Source organism: Crinia signifera, chromosome 5, assembly GCF_055691185.1.
Source record: "Crinia signifera chromosome 5, ASM5569118v1, whole genome shotgun sequence".
Lineage (NCBI taxonomy): Eukaryota > Metazoa > Chordata > Amphibia > Anura > Myobatrachidae > Crinia > Crinia signifera.
The window spans coordinates 321830702-321846553 of record NC_139221.1 but is presented as its reverse complement, the minus strand read 5'-3'; the positions used below and the strand labels follow the sequence as shown (position 1 = coordinate 321846553).

The 15852-nt window shown below is 46.0% G+C and overlaps 1 protein-coding gene across 4 annotated transcripts in view; it reads left to right on the top strand.

Moving 5' to 3' along the window:
* FAM135B (family with sequence similarity 135 member B) overlaps positions 1-15852 on the top strand; it is a 174570-nt gene that overhangs the window by 146487 nt on the left and 12231 nt on the right. For all 4 annotated transcript variants that reach the window (XM_083144892.1, XM_083144894.1, XM_083144890.1 and 1 more), the window contains 6 exons: positions 333-487; positions 1439-3212; positions 4060-4220; positions 6929-7020; positions 10023-10120; positions 11718-11869. In XM_083144892.1, the coding sequence (XP_083001018.1) occupies positions 333-487; positions 1439-3212; positions 4060-4220; positions 6929-7020; positions 10023-10120; positions 11718-11869 (2432 nt within the window). The remainder of the gene's footprint in view (positions 1-332; positions 488-1438; positions 3213-4059; positions 4221-6928; positions 7021-10022; positions 10121-11717; positions 11870-15852) is intronic.

The window sequence follows — 15852 nt, the reverse complement described above, 5'->3', positions numbered from 1 at the left end:
AGAAGGTGATAATATAAGTAAGGGAAGAAGAAGATCTACTATCCCCTAGGTCCTCACCCGATCCATCCCACCCATCTTGGTCTAATGCTAAGCGACTCTGGCATTCTTATGAGTAGGATGCCGACTGTTGGAATTTCGGCATTTACACCTTTAGTGATGTCAGGATTCTGGAGCCATTGTTGTGCCCTCTGGTCATGATGCCGGCACCAGGATATTGTCTTCGGCTTCCACCACCAGGCCAAACCCATCCCTCCCGGAGAGAGTGATATCTGTTATGGGGAAATTTACATACATGAAGTCTGAATAATGTATAATAAAAAATCTCTTTCTAGGATACAAACTAACAGCAACTTGTCAGGAGAGGCCAGGAGCTCCGAATATTTCATGAGCATGCCCCCGTTACCGGTAGAATGTCTGGACATCGATGGAGATTGGAACTCTCTGCCCATTATCTTTGAAGACCGATATGTTGAATGCCCCAGGAAAGGTTGGTGAACAGGTCAACATGTGAAATGGGGGGGGGGCATTTAGAATTCTTCCGCTTCTTTTTCCTCTTTTTCTTTATCATATTCGTCATCACCTTCTTCTTCCTCTTCTACTTTTTTGTTCTCTTATTTTTCATCAGTTTCTATATCATCTTCGTCATCTTCCTCTTCTTCCTTCTTGGTCTTCCTCTTCTTCTTCGTCTTCTAATTTTGTTTTCTCTTATTCTTCCGCTTTTTCTTCATCATGATTTTTGTCTTCTTCTTCCTGTTCATCTTCCTTCTCTTCTTCATCTTGCTCTTCTTCCAGTTTTCCTTCCCCTCCCCATACAGGTCCTGCAGTACCCTACATTTTACATAAATAGACCCGACTTTGGCCCCATCCCCGATGGCTGGGGTTTGCTCATGAATGGCTTCGGCGAGTTTCACACTTGCCGGGCCATTCGCTCCAGCATAGGTGGGAAAGAGGGGAACACCAAGCATTTTATGGGCAAGTCCGCCTCAGTGCCCCCCCCCCCCCCCCCGAATTCGGTGATTTGCGGCTATAATAAATGTTGGTCTAGAGGACTAACTTTTATTAGTGAACGGGTGAAAAATCATCCTTGCAAGCAGCCGCACAGGTCAAAAAAATCATTAGATGTTCGCTCACCATCGAACGATTTTTCACCCGTGCAGCCGCGTGCGCAGGCATGTGCCGGAGTACACATCCCCTTGCATGTTAGAGAGCGGATTTGATTGATGTGTGGGGAGTGGCTTCCCTCAAGGCGGCGGGTGTCATTGACCTACAGACAAGCTAAACAATGAACAAACAATTAGACATATACAGTCATAATAATGGCATAAAGTGAGGGAAGAGGGACCTGCACGTCAGATCTTACACATAGGGGATTATCTATTGAATGCATTATTTTGGTATCTATTACAATTTCCTCTTTGTGTTTCCTAACTCACTGTAGGTGTTACACTATTGGGAACAACTAATATAAAAGAACATGATTCCGAAAATATCTTAAACAGCAGAGAGACGAGTTCCCATTTCATCCAAACAACTACAGTCTACGAAAATGCTTCATTCGAGAAAACCAGCCCATCCATGGACGGCCCAGAAGTTGCCTGCGTTGACCAGAACGCAGTGCAAAGTTTTCAAGAAATCTCTGAAAAAAGAGAAGAGACAGAAAGACATACTGAAGAGCAGGACGATGTATCTGTAGCTGACTTGTCAATGATAAAGAGCGTTCAGACCACTCCTGTGGATAAAGAAGCTCTCATATCTGATGGCCTCACAGATGCCGAAGAAAGGCCATGGACGTTTGACCAGTCCAGCGAAGGTGCTTCGTTTAGCGAGTCTATAACAGATACAGACTGCAACCATCAGTCTGCAGAAGTGCTGTTTGGTGTCAATGATAATTTGCCCTCCGAAAATATTGCAATGCATGATCTTGGTGACCATAAACCCAAACCGAGTCCAGACAACAGGAGACTACATCACGGCATGCCAAAATTGTCCAAAAGCAGCAGCACTGAGCTAATAAGTAAGCCCTTGAAAAATGCTCTTGTAGCAAAGTGTTTTGACAGCGATAAGCTTGAAGAATTCCCCTTGTGCTCTGGTGTGATGAAGAGGTCCTCATCTGTGATTTCGGATTCTGGAATAGAGAGTGAGCCAAGCTCCGTAGCTTGGGGTGATACTCACACCAAAACGTTGGATCTGACGAGCGATGAAGAGCTTCTGCAACAGTTTTCCGGGATGCATGTTATGCACAGAAACTCTTTAGAGGGGGGACAAACAGAGAGTAACACGAGTTTGCCAAGTGGAATACAGGCCTCTCTGACCTCCATCAGCTCTTTGCCCTTCGAAGAAGAGGAAAGAGATGTGGAGCTTTCAAAATTGACTAAATCTGTTTCAGCACCACAAATCAGTAGCCCGGAGGAGTCAGCGGAGGATGTGATTCTGACAACAAAGGCAGTCAACGAGGAAGACCAAGTAGACCTTTTAGCAAAGAGCAACGACACTGGGAGGACTGACATAGACTTGGTATCTGATCATTTTAGTGAATTGTTTTGTCCAAGCAGAAGTACATCTGTTGAGTCTCCAACCATAGATATGGAAGTTCAGCATTTGCTCTCCAGTTCTAACAGTAGTTTGAAGAATGTAGACACCAAAGCTGATCATTTTCCGTGGGGCACTGAGCAATCTATTCAGGGCAATGAATGCGTTTCTGAGTGTTTGAACAAAGTGCCTGTGATTCTTAACCCAGGTCCCTTCTCATTGGGTACAATGGTGGACATAGGCTCTGCTCAAAGTAACACCTCCATCGTGTCTCAAGCCAAAGAGGCTCCAGATGGATTTTCATTTCTGCATGAGATTGAACTTACAGAAGACTCAAGCAAAGATCAGATACCAGATTCCAGTTCTAATCACGAGTTCCGTGATGTGGAACAAAAGAGCATAGCAGGCAGAAGCGGCTGCACTTCCTTATCTGATTCCAACTCAAGTTCACCCACGGTTCTTGCCCTTGATGGAAGAAGAGGAGTAGAAATGGTTAATCTGTCTGTTTCTTGCACGGCCACTTGTTTGCCTTTCTCCTCTATGCAAAAAGACACTCCGGTTCTCCCTGGTTTTTCAGCCAAACAGGCGTTATTCCCAATAACCAGACAACCACTGGGCTCTTTCGGAGTCATCTCCGAGAACTCCTCAGAAGCTGGAGAAGAGATTAATGAGAGAATGCTCAGGTGAGATACAAAATGTTCCCCAGCATTTAGTTGTTGCAAAATTCCTGGTTGCGTATGATGAGAATGTCCATCTGGATTACTGCTTCCTAAGTCATAAATTTGGGTATCCAGAGCGCCAACGACATTATTCTGTAGATAAAGACTTTTTTTTCAAAGATCCCTATAAATTTGAATTCAAATTAATGGCTCTATAAAAACGACCTCCCACAGGGTGGGAAGTATCAAGTGTTGCATCTGCAATGTGGTACATACAGTACCACCACTTACCGCCTGTATATTGTAAGGAACAGCTCCCGGAACCCTCTCAGTAAAAACTGTAGAAAGAAGTCCAAGAGGTAATGCCAGTATATGATAACTTTACCCACCACATCCATTGTATCCCGGAGATTGGTACATATGGGAAATGCAGCCTCATTATCTCTTCAGTACATCCTTCCCATGGTAGGGATGATTACAGCCTTAAGGCCCTATTTAACAACTACTCTTTTTTAATGCTAAAAGGTGCTTAGGCATCTTTCTGGTAAATGAAAGTAGATGCACCGTGGCTTATTGGAGAGCGGAGCCCATACAAAGTGTATCTGCTGTGTATTTAACGAGTGACAGCTGAGATTTACCGCTCATTATGAACCTCCAAACTCTCCAGGTAATGCTAGCATCTATTTGCCCAGCTGTAATTTTCCATTAGGAAGGCGGCAGGATCTGGTCATTACCCACAATGCACTGATACAGCTCCTCCTACTCTCCACCTCCTACTCTGTGGCCAAATCCTCTAACTCTCCACCACCTCCCTCCTGCTCTTTGTATTTACAGATTAGGCCTATGTGTTTCTAATAAATATGTTTTCTAGTTTTTATCAGGCTAAAGAAAAATTCAGAGAACATGTGAAGTTTGACGGCTTCCTGTACAGTGACCTCTCCGAGCTCGCTTCTGATATTCCGTATTTTCCGCCAGAGGAAGACCACCCGGAAGACGGCATTCATCTCGTGGTCTGCGTACATGGTCTAGATGGTGATATATTTAATTTCAGTATTAAAAAAGCTATACAGTTCATCACATTAATATGACATGAGGTCACTTACTAAAGGTCAATAGGCAGAAAGATTTTACGTAATTAGCAATAACATTTTTTCTATCATTAACGTAACTATTGTAATGGCCATCATAAATCACTAAGTGGCAAACTTAGAAACTGAAGAATCTTTTTTAACATTGGGTCAGATTTGTTAAGTTTGGTGAAGTGATAAAGTGGCTGGTAATTTATCACCGGACAATCAGCTCGTAACTGTCATTTTTCAAATACCAGTCTGTAACTTGGAAGTTGGGGGCTGATTGATAAAGTACCAGCCGCTTTATCACTTCACCGCGGTCAATAAATCTGCCCCATTGACTTAGTAAATTGATCTTGGATAAAACCCAGTTTTCAACTTCAGTCACAATTAAAAAAATGGACCAATTCATTTGATTTTTCCTTCCCACAGGAGCCTTAATCACTCAACTGAAATGAATGGGCCGATTGAAATAAATTTGAAATTCAATTTTTCATAACTAATCATATGTGCTGCTTAATGGGCAGTCCCAGAACTCTGGGAAATCTTTAATTCATTTAATTCATTCCTAAACACTTTGGTAATGCTCAATATTGAAAGCTTTCAACTGTAGTCTATAGTTGCATATGGCCATTCACTGTGGGGATTATTCTGATTCACTCGGAAAGGTACATTCTCTCTCTAATGGACAAAACCATGTGCATTGCAGGTGGGGCTGATGTAACATCAGGGTTGCCGACTTTTAAATGCTCCTCTCTGGGAGAAGCCCGGAGAGGAGATTTTCCTTACCCGATCGGGGGCGGGGCTTGACTGTGATGTCATTAAGCCCCGCCCCCATTACGGGAAATAGGAGAAACGACTGATCTCCATGGAGGGGGCAGGGCTAAAATGACTCCTCTGAGACCCGCGGATTGCGGCATTTACATGACGCGATTCGGGGGGCTCAGGGGGGTCCCCCAGATTCTGGCAGATTCGGGGGGCCGGGAGGGGGACCCGATTTTCGGGAGACTCCCGGGGATTCCGGGAGGGTCGGCATCCCTGTGTAACATGTACATAGAGAGTTAGATTTGGGTGTTTTATTGTTTCTGTGCAGGGTAAATTCTGGCTGATTAATTTTTACACTGCAATATAAATATCAGTTTGAAGTACAAACCCCACCCAAATCTAACTCTTTCTGCACCTGTTACATCTGCCCCACCTGCAGTGCACATGGTTTTGTCCATTAGATGGTGATTGTGCCTTTCCGAATGAATCAGAATAACCTCCTGTATCCTAAAACTTGCTATTTGCATGAGTACAAAGCGACCCCAGACTGAGAATTAGCCCCTCTGTTCCAATATTTGTTTAAGAGAACTTTCATAAAGCAAATTGACTTCTCTCAACAAATAAACTCTGCTTCCGAGCAGGTAATTCTGCTTCCGAGCAGGTAACATGAAACTGTCCTTAGAGAATATTTTACTGTTAAATAAAATCCTACGGAGAAATGATTTCTCGCTGACTACAGACTGTTATTATTATGTTACGGCCTCATAACATAAATTAAAAAAAGAAAAAAATAATTTCATCACCCTAAAGTTTTTTTTATTAGTTTTGTCACCTTTCTCGGTTCAATAATAAGTTTTTAATAACAGAGGAACCAAACTTTACTCGGTTTACAAGGTGAGCTCTGGAAATGAGGAATCGGATTGATTAGGATACGTAATTCAGCCATGGGAAATATAATAAGGAGACTTATAATAAGCTGAAGGTTTAACCCTGAACAGTATTAATATTATGTGGTAGATGTATTTCAGAAGGTCCAGGTACTTTCTGTTCTGATGCTGTTCGGGCAGATGCTAAAGTCTCAGCATAGAATACTTCTGACGCATGGCTCGATGCACTCGCCATGCTTCTGGGACAGTGCCTTGCTACTCTCGGCACACTATATTATTCTCCAACCACACCCTAGTGGTTGGTAGGGCATGAAATACCACCTGTCGGCACATGTCGGCTCAAAAAACAGTGAAAAACCCCATGTCAACCTTTTGACTGTAGACCTAACCCATGTCGACCTAACGCATGTGTTGAACTAGAAACCTGTCGACATTGTCCCATGTCAACCTAGACACCTGTCGACCTAACACCGTCAACCTAATGACCATCATGAGGTCTACCCATCAACCGTATCCCGTAGGGGGAGACCCAGAGGATTTTCCTCCATTGATGGTAAAATGCAGTGTGACAGCAGTGTGAAAATGGCCAAAATCCTTTGTTACTCACATTGAATGAACTTTCCACTAGGCGCCAGTCATCGCAGAGTAACCAGAGACGCGGGCCCTTATTCAGCTCCGTTCACAAAAGTGGGTTGTACGTACGGGGTCCGATGTTTCTTCTACGCACATGCACAGCTAGTGAGGGGAAAAAAGTAGCAGGAGTTATTTGCTAGCAAACATCGCGCATGCGTACTACGGGCTGTACGTGTACGCAGCGTATTAATAATTGCCCACTGCGCAATTCACACAGCAGTGATCAGATCTGAATCGGGCCCCATATATGATTTCTGTTTAAAAAACGAAATAAATATTTTAAATATACTGAAACTGCACGTTTACTATTTGTTGCAATTCACCTTCAAAAGATATCCTGGAAAGTTGTCAGACAAAGCTAGCTAATTGCAGAATCCCTTCCCAGGCAACAGCGCAGATCTCCGACTGGTCAAGACCTTTCTAGAGTTGGGATTGCCCGGAGCGAACCTGGACTTCCTGATGTCAGAAAAGAATCAGGTACGTGGAGGCGATAACTATAGAATCTGGAACGGATATTCTGAATCTTAAGTGAATTTGTCAAAATAGGTGTAAAAATTGTCAAGCAGACATTTTTATTCATCATAATGACCTGTAATGTTACCTTATATAGGAAAAATAACCTTGTTTTACACAACATTTGTTATTTGAATTTATATAACAAATGTAAGCGACGCTGGAATTTTTAGTGGGCATTTTGAACATCTCTCAGCGATTTTGGCATTTAAAGGTTTAAGGTTAACATACTGTATATCCTGTTATATATATTAACTAGCATTTTGGACCCATCATTTGCTGTGGCACAGCTTTTGTGCCAGGTGATCCAAGGTATTTTTTACTCTGTTTTTTTCCCACCTTTGTTTCTCTGCACTCCATCTGTCTCTCTCATCTCTGTCCCTCTGTTCAAATAACCCCATGTCTGTCTCACTTTCTCACCTGCTCCGCTTCCCCCATCATCTCTCTGTCTCTCTCTCTTTCTATCTATCTCTCTCTTGCTCCTCTCTCTCTCCTCTCTCTCATCTCTGTCCCCCTCACCAGCTGTCTATCTCTTTCTGATCACTGTCCCTTCTGGGTGTCACTTGCAGGGTAGCAGTGGGGCATGTGTGGTGGGGGCAGGAAGGTTCCTCTCTCCTTCCCATCTCTGTCCCGCCCCACACCCCTGTTGGTCTTTCTCATCTCTGTCCCACCTGTCCCCCCTCTGCTCATCTGTATGTCATCCTCTCTATCACTCTTCCCCTCTCTCATTATAATTCCCACTCCTTCCTGTTTCACTGATCTGTCCCCTGTCTGCCCCATCAGGTGTATGTGGGGATCCACGGGCTGGTTAGTCATGGGTGGGGCCTCATGCACATGTGTGTGTGTCTGTGTGTGTGATGGGGGAGGGGCAGTTCCTGGTGCTTACAAGACTCAAGGAACATGCATTAAGGCATATTTCATAAAAATACACACTGTCTGCTCTATACATAGACACACAGATGTATCCTCACATTACGCCATATGGGGCAAGGAACCTGGTCCAACTGAGATGAGCCGCGTACCATATTTTGGTACTTGTGTATTATCACCCCCGATATTAAGTCGCACGATTTTTCATTGCATCGCATGCCATACACCCGATGCACTGCGATGCGATGTAAGCCCCCTATACGATGTTAAATTGTATAAGCACCCTAATGGGTGCTTACAATATTAAATGCACCCCCTCGTGGTGAGCGCAGCGGTACGCGTCTTCTGACCTTTTCATACCCCCACTATCCACGTCGGCGTGGAGTTGATGTTATATAGTGTGGTGAGCGCAGCGAGCCACCGAGCCCGAAGCGCAGCGAGCCCCGCGAGGGGACGCATATACCTGTGAAGATATGCGCGTCCCCTCGTGGGGCTCGCTGCACTCGCCACGCTTTGGGTTCACGTTCATACTGGGGGTGGCGTGGGGGTGCATTTAACATTGTAAGCATCGCATTGTATGGCATTGTATGCCATATACAATGCCATATAATTTTAACATTGTATGACATTGGGGAACATCGCGGGACATCGCATCGTATACCATCGCATGCCTTATGGTCTGCGATGCGATGGGCGCCGTGATAATGCACAAGTACACATGAGAGTGAAGAGCCACTAACACGGTACACTACACAATGCAACATAACACAGGACACACTGTACTGTACAAGGGCCTGATTCAGAGCTGATAATTGGCCTGCAGCCATGCGAAGAGGGGGGAATTAATTTGCAATTACTCCCCCCCACCATGTGCAGCCATAGAGTACGTCTCGACTTATTCGGCGCGGCCAAGGCCATTGGGAAATCGAGATCGCTGCTGATGCAAGCGACCCTCCCTCCCGACACTTGGGAGCCGCCTGTGTTTCCCGAGGCACTCCCACCCACAAACGCTGCTCACCTGTCAATCAAGTTGCGAACCGCCAGAGAAGACAACCCATCGCTGGCTCGCGCCTGCGTATTACGTTCCATGTGCATGAGTGGTCATTCGATAATCGGCAAGGCTTGAATACGCAGCCCTGTGTTCGGATCTGAATTAGCCTCAAAGTCACAGATTAAAACAAGAATGGAACAGGGCGAGAGGAAAAGCTGCGTTCACTGCATCGCAGCCTCTTTTACACAGATACGGGGCCAGAATGATACACTTCAAAAGTGATAAAGTGGAGAGCGATAAACAACCAGCCAATCAGCTCCTAACTGTCATGTTACCATCTGGGTTTGAAAAATGACAGGTATGAGCTGATTGGCTGGTTGTTTATCTCTCTCCATTTTATCACTTTTGAAGCTTGATACATCTGGCCCTCAGTGACAGATGTACAAATGTCGCACACCATAGTAGTCCTAGGGTAGTGATGCCATTGGCTGGTTACCTATTGATTGTACCATTGATGGATATGGAATAAAGCTATTTGTAAGGGAACCCTGAATGGTTTCACCCATTGATATTCACCCCTACTTTAATGTTTAGTGAATTACTAGCCAATCAGGATCTGGGGGTATGGTTTCACAGGCGTCAGATGGCGGTGCTATGTTCTGTGTCCCAACACCCAGGGAAAAAAAAAAAGATTCAATAGCTCTGTATCATTGATGGTGAGCAATCATCTGGTGGGTCCCCCCCCCCCATCCCCCATCGATGGTACAAGTAGTTACCATCGGCTACAGATACAGGCTGTACCCGCCGCACACCATTAGCTAAACCAGTATAAAATAATATAGAGGGTTGGTATAAATTCTAACATCAAACAAACACTTTTGGAAGTCACAGGGATAAGAACATCAGACAGCAAAATGGGTCAATTTGTACTGACAGGTGGACAGGGGATTGGGGATGAAAAGAGACCGAAATCTAAATGAGGATGTCAGTGTCGAGGCACTTACGTTAAGTATACCTTGCTTTCCTCATTTATTCCGGTGCCTGCGTTTTCGCGTTCATCGCCCGCGCCTCACAATCATCCCTCCGTTCTCGTCTTCTCTTTCAGAACGACACATTTGCAGACTTTGATGCGATGACTGACAAACTGATGGATGAAATAATTCAGCACATTCAGCTCTATAACCTCTCAATTTCAAGAATAAGGTGAGATGGAAATGTCGCAGCGTTTCAAAGAGAGACAGAATTCCGTGAATAACAAGTAGCCGCTATAATGAGCGATGTGGAAAACATTTCCAAGCCGTGTACAGTTTAACTGAACAACGGATTAAACTTTATTATAGCGAGAAGGGGACTCATGAAAGGTACAAAAGAGTACAAAACTGCACAAATTCTTTTTTGTGTGGTTATGTGTGTAAAGTACGTCAGGGGAAATGTTCCGGGAAAAGTTGGGGGTATATGTACTAAAGGTGGATTCTGGTCCATTTTTGATCAATAAAAATAGATTTTAATCGATTTTGGGTTTCCAGGGATAAAATGCTCATTTACTAACAAGTGTTTTTTTTTTTTTATTCATATTTATTTTTAAATGTTAGACGGTGATGAAATTGGAGTTGGCTCCGCTAAAAAATAGAGATACTAAAGGCCCATACACCCTCGGTGACCTTGAGCTCAAAGCAGCTCAATTTTACAGTTTGAGCAGCCTTCAGCTCAAACGCTGCCCAGTGTGTACGGGCCCAGCGATGAGCACTGATGTGCGGTCCTGCATCATTGTTTGCCTCCGCCGCTCATCTGCTGGTATTACCAGCAGATGAGCGATGGGGTGGAAGGCTTTCCATAGCATCCTGCGAAAATCACTTGGACAGCCGAAAAATCGCTCAGTGTGTATGCACCTTCATTTTCTGATTAGCTACGGTTTGGCTATAAATTAACTCATCCCAATCTTTTTTTTTCTTTGTAGAATATTTTTACATATGGTAGCTATTAGGCTGGCCAATCTTGGGATCGCCGAGATTCCGGGATTTGGCCCTAAAAACGCTGTTATTTGAATCCCCAGATTGTACCTTCCAATCCCGGGATTTGCAAATCTAATGCCAGGCAGTGTGCATATCTAATGCCAGGCAGTGCCTGAGCATTAGACATAAGGCAACCTGCGTCGCGCTCCGCAGGTTGCACCATTCCTGCTCCAGACCGCACCTCCGAGTCCCGGCCACAACTTCCTCTCCTCTCTGCAGTTCTGCCACCCGCCCTCTGACTCTGCTGCCACTCGCCAGCTCCCAGAGGCACCCCTGCTGTCTGCCCTGCTCCCGGCCGCCCATGTAAGTAGATAATCGGGGCGAGCCACAGCCGGTGTGGGGGAAAAAAGGCTTTAAATTTTTTTTTTAAAAAATGGAAGCCCACGCTTCGGGCTCGGTGGCTCGCTGCGCTCGCCACACTAATCTATTCTCAACTCCACGCCGACGTGGATAGTGGGGGTATGAAAAGGTCGTAGGACGCGTACCGCCGCCCCTCGCGGGCTCGCTGCGCTCGCCATGCTTCGGGTTCACATTTGTAGTGGGGGGGGTGGCGTGGGGGTGCATTTAACATTGTAAGCACCCATTAGGGTGCTTAACATTGTATAAGCACCCATTAGGGTGCTTATACAATGTTTAATCGCATCGTATGGCATTGTATGCCATGTACAATGGCATACAATTTGAAAATTGTATGCCATCGTACACTAACCAACGAAATCGTGTCGCATCGCATACCATCGATATTGTTAGAAATCCATATATACTATGCCTTTGATTTCTCTCTACAGCTTCATTGGACATTCCTTGGGAAACATCATAATTCGCTCCGTCCTCACTCGTCCACGTTTCCGGTACTATCTCAACAAGCTGCACACGTTTCTCTCTCTATCGGGACCTCACCTGGGAACGTTATATAGTAACAGCACCTTGGTTAGCACAGGTAAGTTAAGAAAGTATAACTAGTCTACAGTCTACTGGCTGAAACATTCCAATAAATGTTTTCTGATGAAATTGGGGACCGTCATTTGTTCAGCACAGTCCAAAATTTAAATTGATTAGCCACACCAACTGCCAGTGAGTCCCAGCCGGTGATGTTTGGCAGCAGTCGGGGTGGCAGTTGGTGTGGTTCATCTATTTGAATTTTGCGATGTGATGTAGCCCACCCCTGGATCCGCCACTGGTTGGCATTTCCCAATGTGGACAACCTGTGCTCCCACATACAGTACACAGTGGGCTGAATTTAGCATGGATCGCTAATCCGAGAAGTTGCATTTGTTTGCGAGTTGCCACCGCCCAGACAGAGGGAGAAAAGGCTGCATGCAAATTTGCAAAAAAAAATTGCAAAACTATCAAAAGATTTTTACGGTCTGTGCAAATGTTGCTAACTCAGAGGATTCCACTAATCTGTGGCTGAGATGGGCTGAACGAGGCCGGCACTGATGTCAGAGACCCACTCTGAAAACGCCTGGGCACACCTGAGTTTTTTCGGTACTTGTGTACTATCACGGCGCCCATCGCATCGCAGACCATAAGGCATGCTATGCGATGCGACGAGATGTCCCCGATGTCATACAATGTTAAAATTGTATAGCATTGTATATGGCATACAATGCCATACAATGCGATGCGATTTTAAATTGTATAAGCACCCTAATGGGGGCTTACAATGTTAAATGCACCCCCACGCCACCCCCACTATGAACTTGAACCTGAAGCGTGGCAAGCGCAGCGAGCCCGCGAGGGGCGGCGGTATGCGTCCTAAGACCTTTTCATACCCCCACTATCCACGTCGGCGTGGAGTATTATTTCATATAGTGTGGCGAGCGCAGCGAGCCACCGAAGCAGAAGCGTGGCGAGCGCAGTGAGCCCCGCGAGGGGATGTGTATTACTTTACATGTATTCCGCGTACGCTCGCCACGCTTCAGGCGCGCTGTGCTAAATCGCATCGCAGTGCATCGGGTGTTATGGTGTGCGACCAAATATTGTGGGCGCCGTGCTAGTACACAAGTACCGTTTTTTCTGACACTCCCAGAAAACGGTAGGTTTCCACCCCCCAAATGCCGGCTTCTTGTCATTCAAGCTCCAGCTGATTTGTGTTTACGATCCATATGCATTTTCTTTCGCTAACCACCCTCGCTCACGTGCTCATTTGCAGTCATACGATAATTGCTTAATTAGCAAATTAGCGACCAATGCTGAATTAGGCCCCGTGTGCAGACCCTTACAACTTCTTACCACAGCTAATCTTGCCTACAAAACATGCCGCAATGCCTTCCCTATTAATGAATAAGTCCCCAAAGGTATTGGGTATAAAGGGGCAGCCGCATATAGTGCCATTACTAGACATTTTTGTTCCCTGTGCCTAGAAAGGGAATTGGTGCACCCCTCCCTCATACTGTACTTACAAATGAACACTGCCCGCCGTAGGTGCACATACAATTTTTAGGGGAGTGGCTTCATGGGGAAGTGGTGTGGCCACATAACAGTACCAATAATACTGTAATGCAACTTACACATTATGCTGTACACCGAAATGCCATAGCACATTATCCCACACACCATAATGCCCATATCACATTATGCCACACACTGTAATGCCCATATCACATTATACCACTACATGTAATGCCCCTAGAACTCCTGCTTAACACATAATGCCCCCAGTAGTGCCTATTATACACTAAATATATATCATGGTAATACCGCAAAATGGTCCAAAGTGGTTCCAAGAGGTGATGAGTAGTCAAGTTCACTCTTCCCTGTGACAGTTGATTACTGCTGCCAGTGGAGGAGGAGGCTTCTCCACCTTCACGCCCTTAAGACTTTCTGGTCTTCATCTGAATGCAGTGTTGGGAGATGTAGTCCTCCTCTACAGCTGTCATTTGCTCACCTCTGGATTAGTGGAAGTCCCCAAATTTAGAAGCTCCGCTGTTCTCTGCGCTGCCACTGACCCAGCTGCACTCTCAACCGGACTACTTTTCAAAGGGCCGCAGAGGAGGAGGGCCCCTAAATGCCTGAGTAGGAGTTACCATCACACTTAAGACTTCCTGGCGGACAAGGTGGAACAAGAAGCCAATGTCAGACTCTCCCAGCCAGCCAGATAAACGGCTTCAAAAAACCTTAAAGGGGGCGGCTAGAACCACTTCTGTGTTTGGACTTTTCCCATCATGCACTGGGTCCACTGGGAATATAAATCTGTGGTGAGCGAAGCGAGCCACCGTACCCAAAGCGTGACGAGCTAAGCAAGCCCGCGAGGGTACAATCCAGATGAAATAAAAGAAAATAACCTACACCTACGTAAATTTCAGGTACCGTATTTATCGGCGTATAACACGCACTTTTTTCCCCCTGAAAACAGGGGGAAAAGATGGCTGCGTGTTATACGCCGATATGCGTGCTATACGGCGGTAAATTGCAGTAAATATACCTGTATTGGTATATAATAGGTGCGCGCCAGTGGTGTCCAGGTGTGCACCACTGGCGCAGCACCTCTACCCCATACCTCCGATCAGGCCCAGTCCCCCTGTCCTCCGGCGATCGTAGCTTCCCCAGACCACCCCGGCGCGCCTGTCACTTTACAGTGACGTCGGCGGCAGGCTCGGGTAATGTCGGCCAGGCTCGGGGGGACTCGGAAGCGCTCAGGCACCCGAGTCCTCCCGAGCCGCGAACATCCCCCAGCCTGCCGCCGACGTCACTGCTAAATGTGACAGGCGGCTAGGAAGGGGGAGAGAGGCAGCAGGGAAGCTCCGGCGTACTAACGCCGGAGCGGAGGCGAGGGGGGGGCGGGCTGCTTCTAACCTAGTCCTGCTTCTAACCGAGTCCTCCCGAGCCGCGAACATCCCCCAGCCTGCCGCCGACGTCACTGCTAAATGTGACAGGCGGCTAGGAAGGGGGAGAGGCAGCAGGGAAGCTCCGGCGTACTAACGCCGGAGCGGAGGCGAGGGGGGGGCGGGCTGCTTCTAACCTTCTGTGGTGGGTTTTGCTGGGGCAGGATAAACCTGCCCTGGTAGGTTTGTCCTGCCCCAGCACAACCCACCACAGAAGGGGTTAAAGCTCCTCCCTGCACAGTGACTCCTTCCTCCCTGGCTACAGCAGCGTCATCAGCCTTCCCAAGCGCTGGCTGTAGCCTGGAGGAGGAGAAGGATAACTGTGCTGCCCTGCAAGTAAAATCCAGTACGTATTTAAATTAATGCTGTATGCTAATAAACAGTGTAATAACACTGTAATAAACCTGGGGGCTGGGGGGGCGGGGGGGGGGGGGGGAAATGATGAGTGAATTTCTCTGGCTTCTGCTTTATCTGTATACATATTTACCGGTATATATTTACGGTATTTATTAACAGCTGTCAGCACCTGATACCGTATATTTATATATAGCACAGCAGATTCCAGTACAGTGTCTTATATAGTGCAGCAGGTTCCGTTACAGTGTCCTATATAGCGCAGCAGGTTCCATTACAGCGTCTTATATAGTGCAGCAGATTCCGTTACAGTGTCCTATATAGTGCAGCAGGTTCCATTACAGCGTCTTATATAGTGCAGCAGATTCCGTTACAGTGTCCTATATAGTGCAGCAGGTTCCATTACAGCGTCTTATATAACGGTAGTGCAGCAGATTCCGCTACAGTGTCCTATATAGTGCAGCATGTTCCATTACAGCGTCTTATATAGTGCATTTAGATTCCGTTACAGTGTCTTATATAGCGCAGCAGACTGCGTTACAGAATGTAAAATTACACCCCCCTGATACTACGGTACCTTACTCTTTTTTTTAATTTAAACTTAGGTAAAAAGTACCGTATACCACTGCAGTGTGACTACTGGTATCCCTAATGGATTTAAAACAAAAGCGTGGAGCATATACAGCTGCTTTCAAGTTGAAGGTTGTGGAATATGCCAAACAACACGGAAATAGGGCTGCAG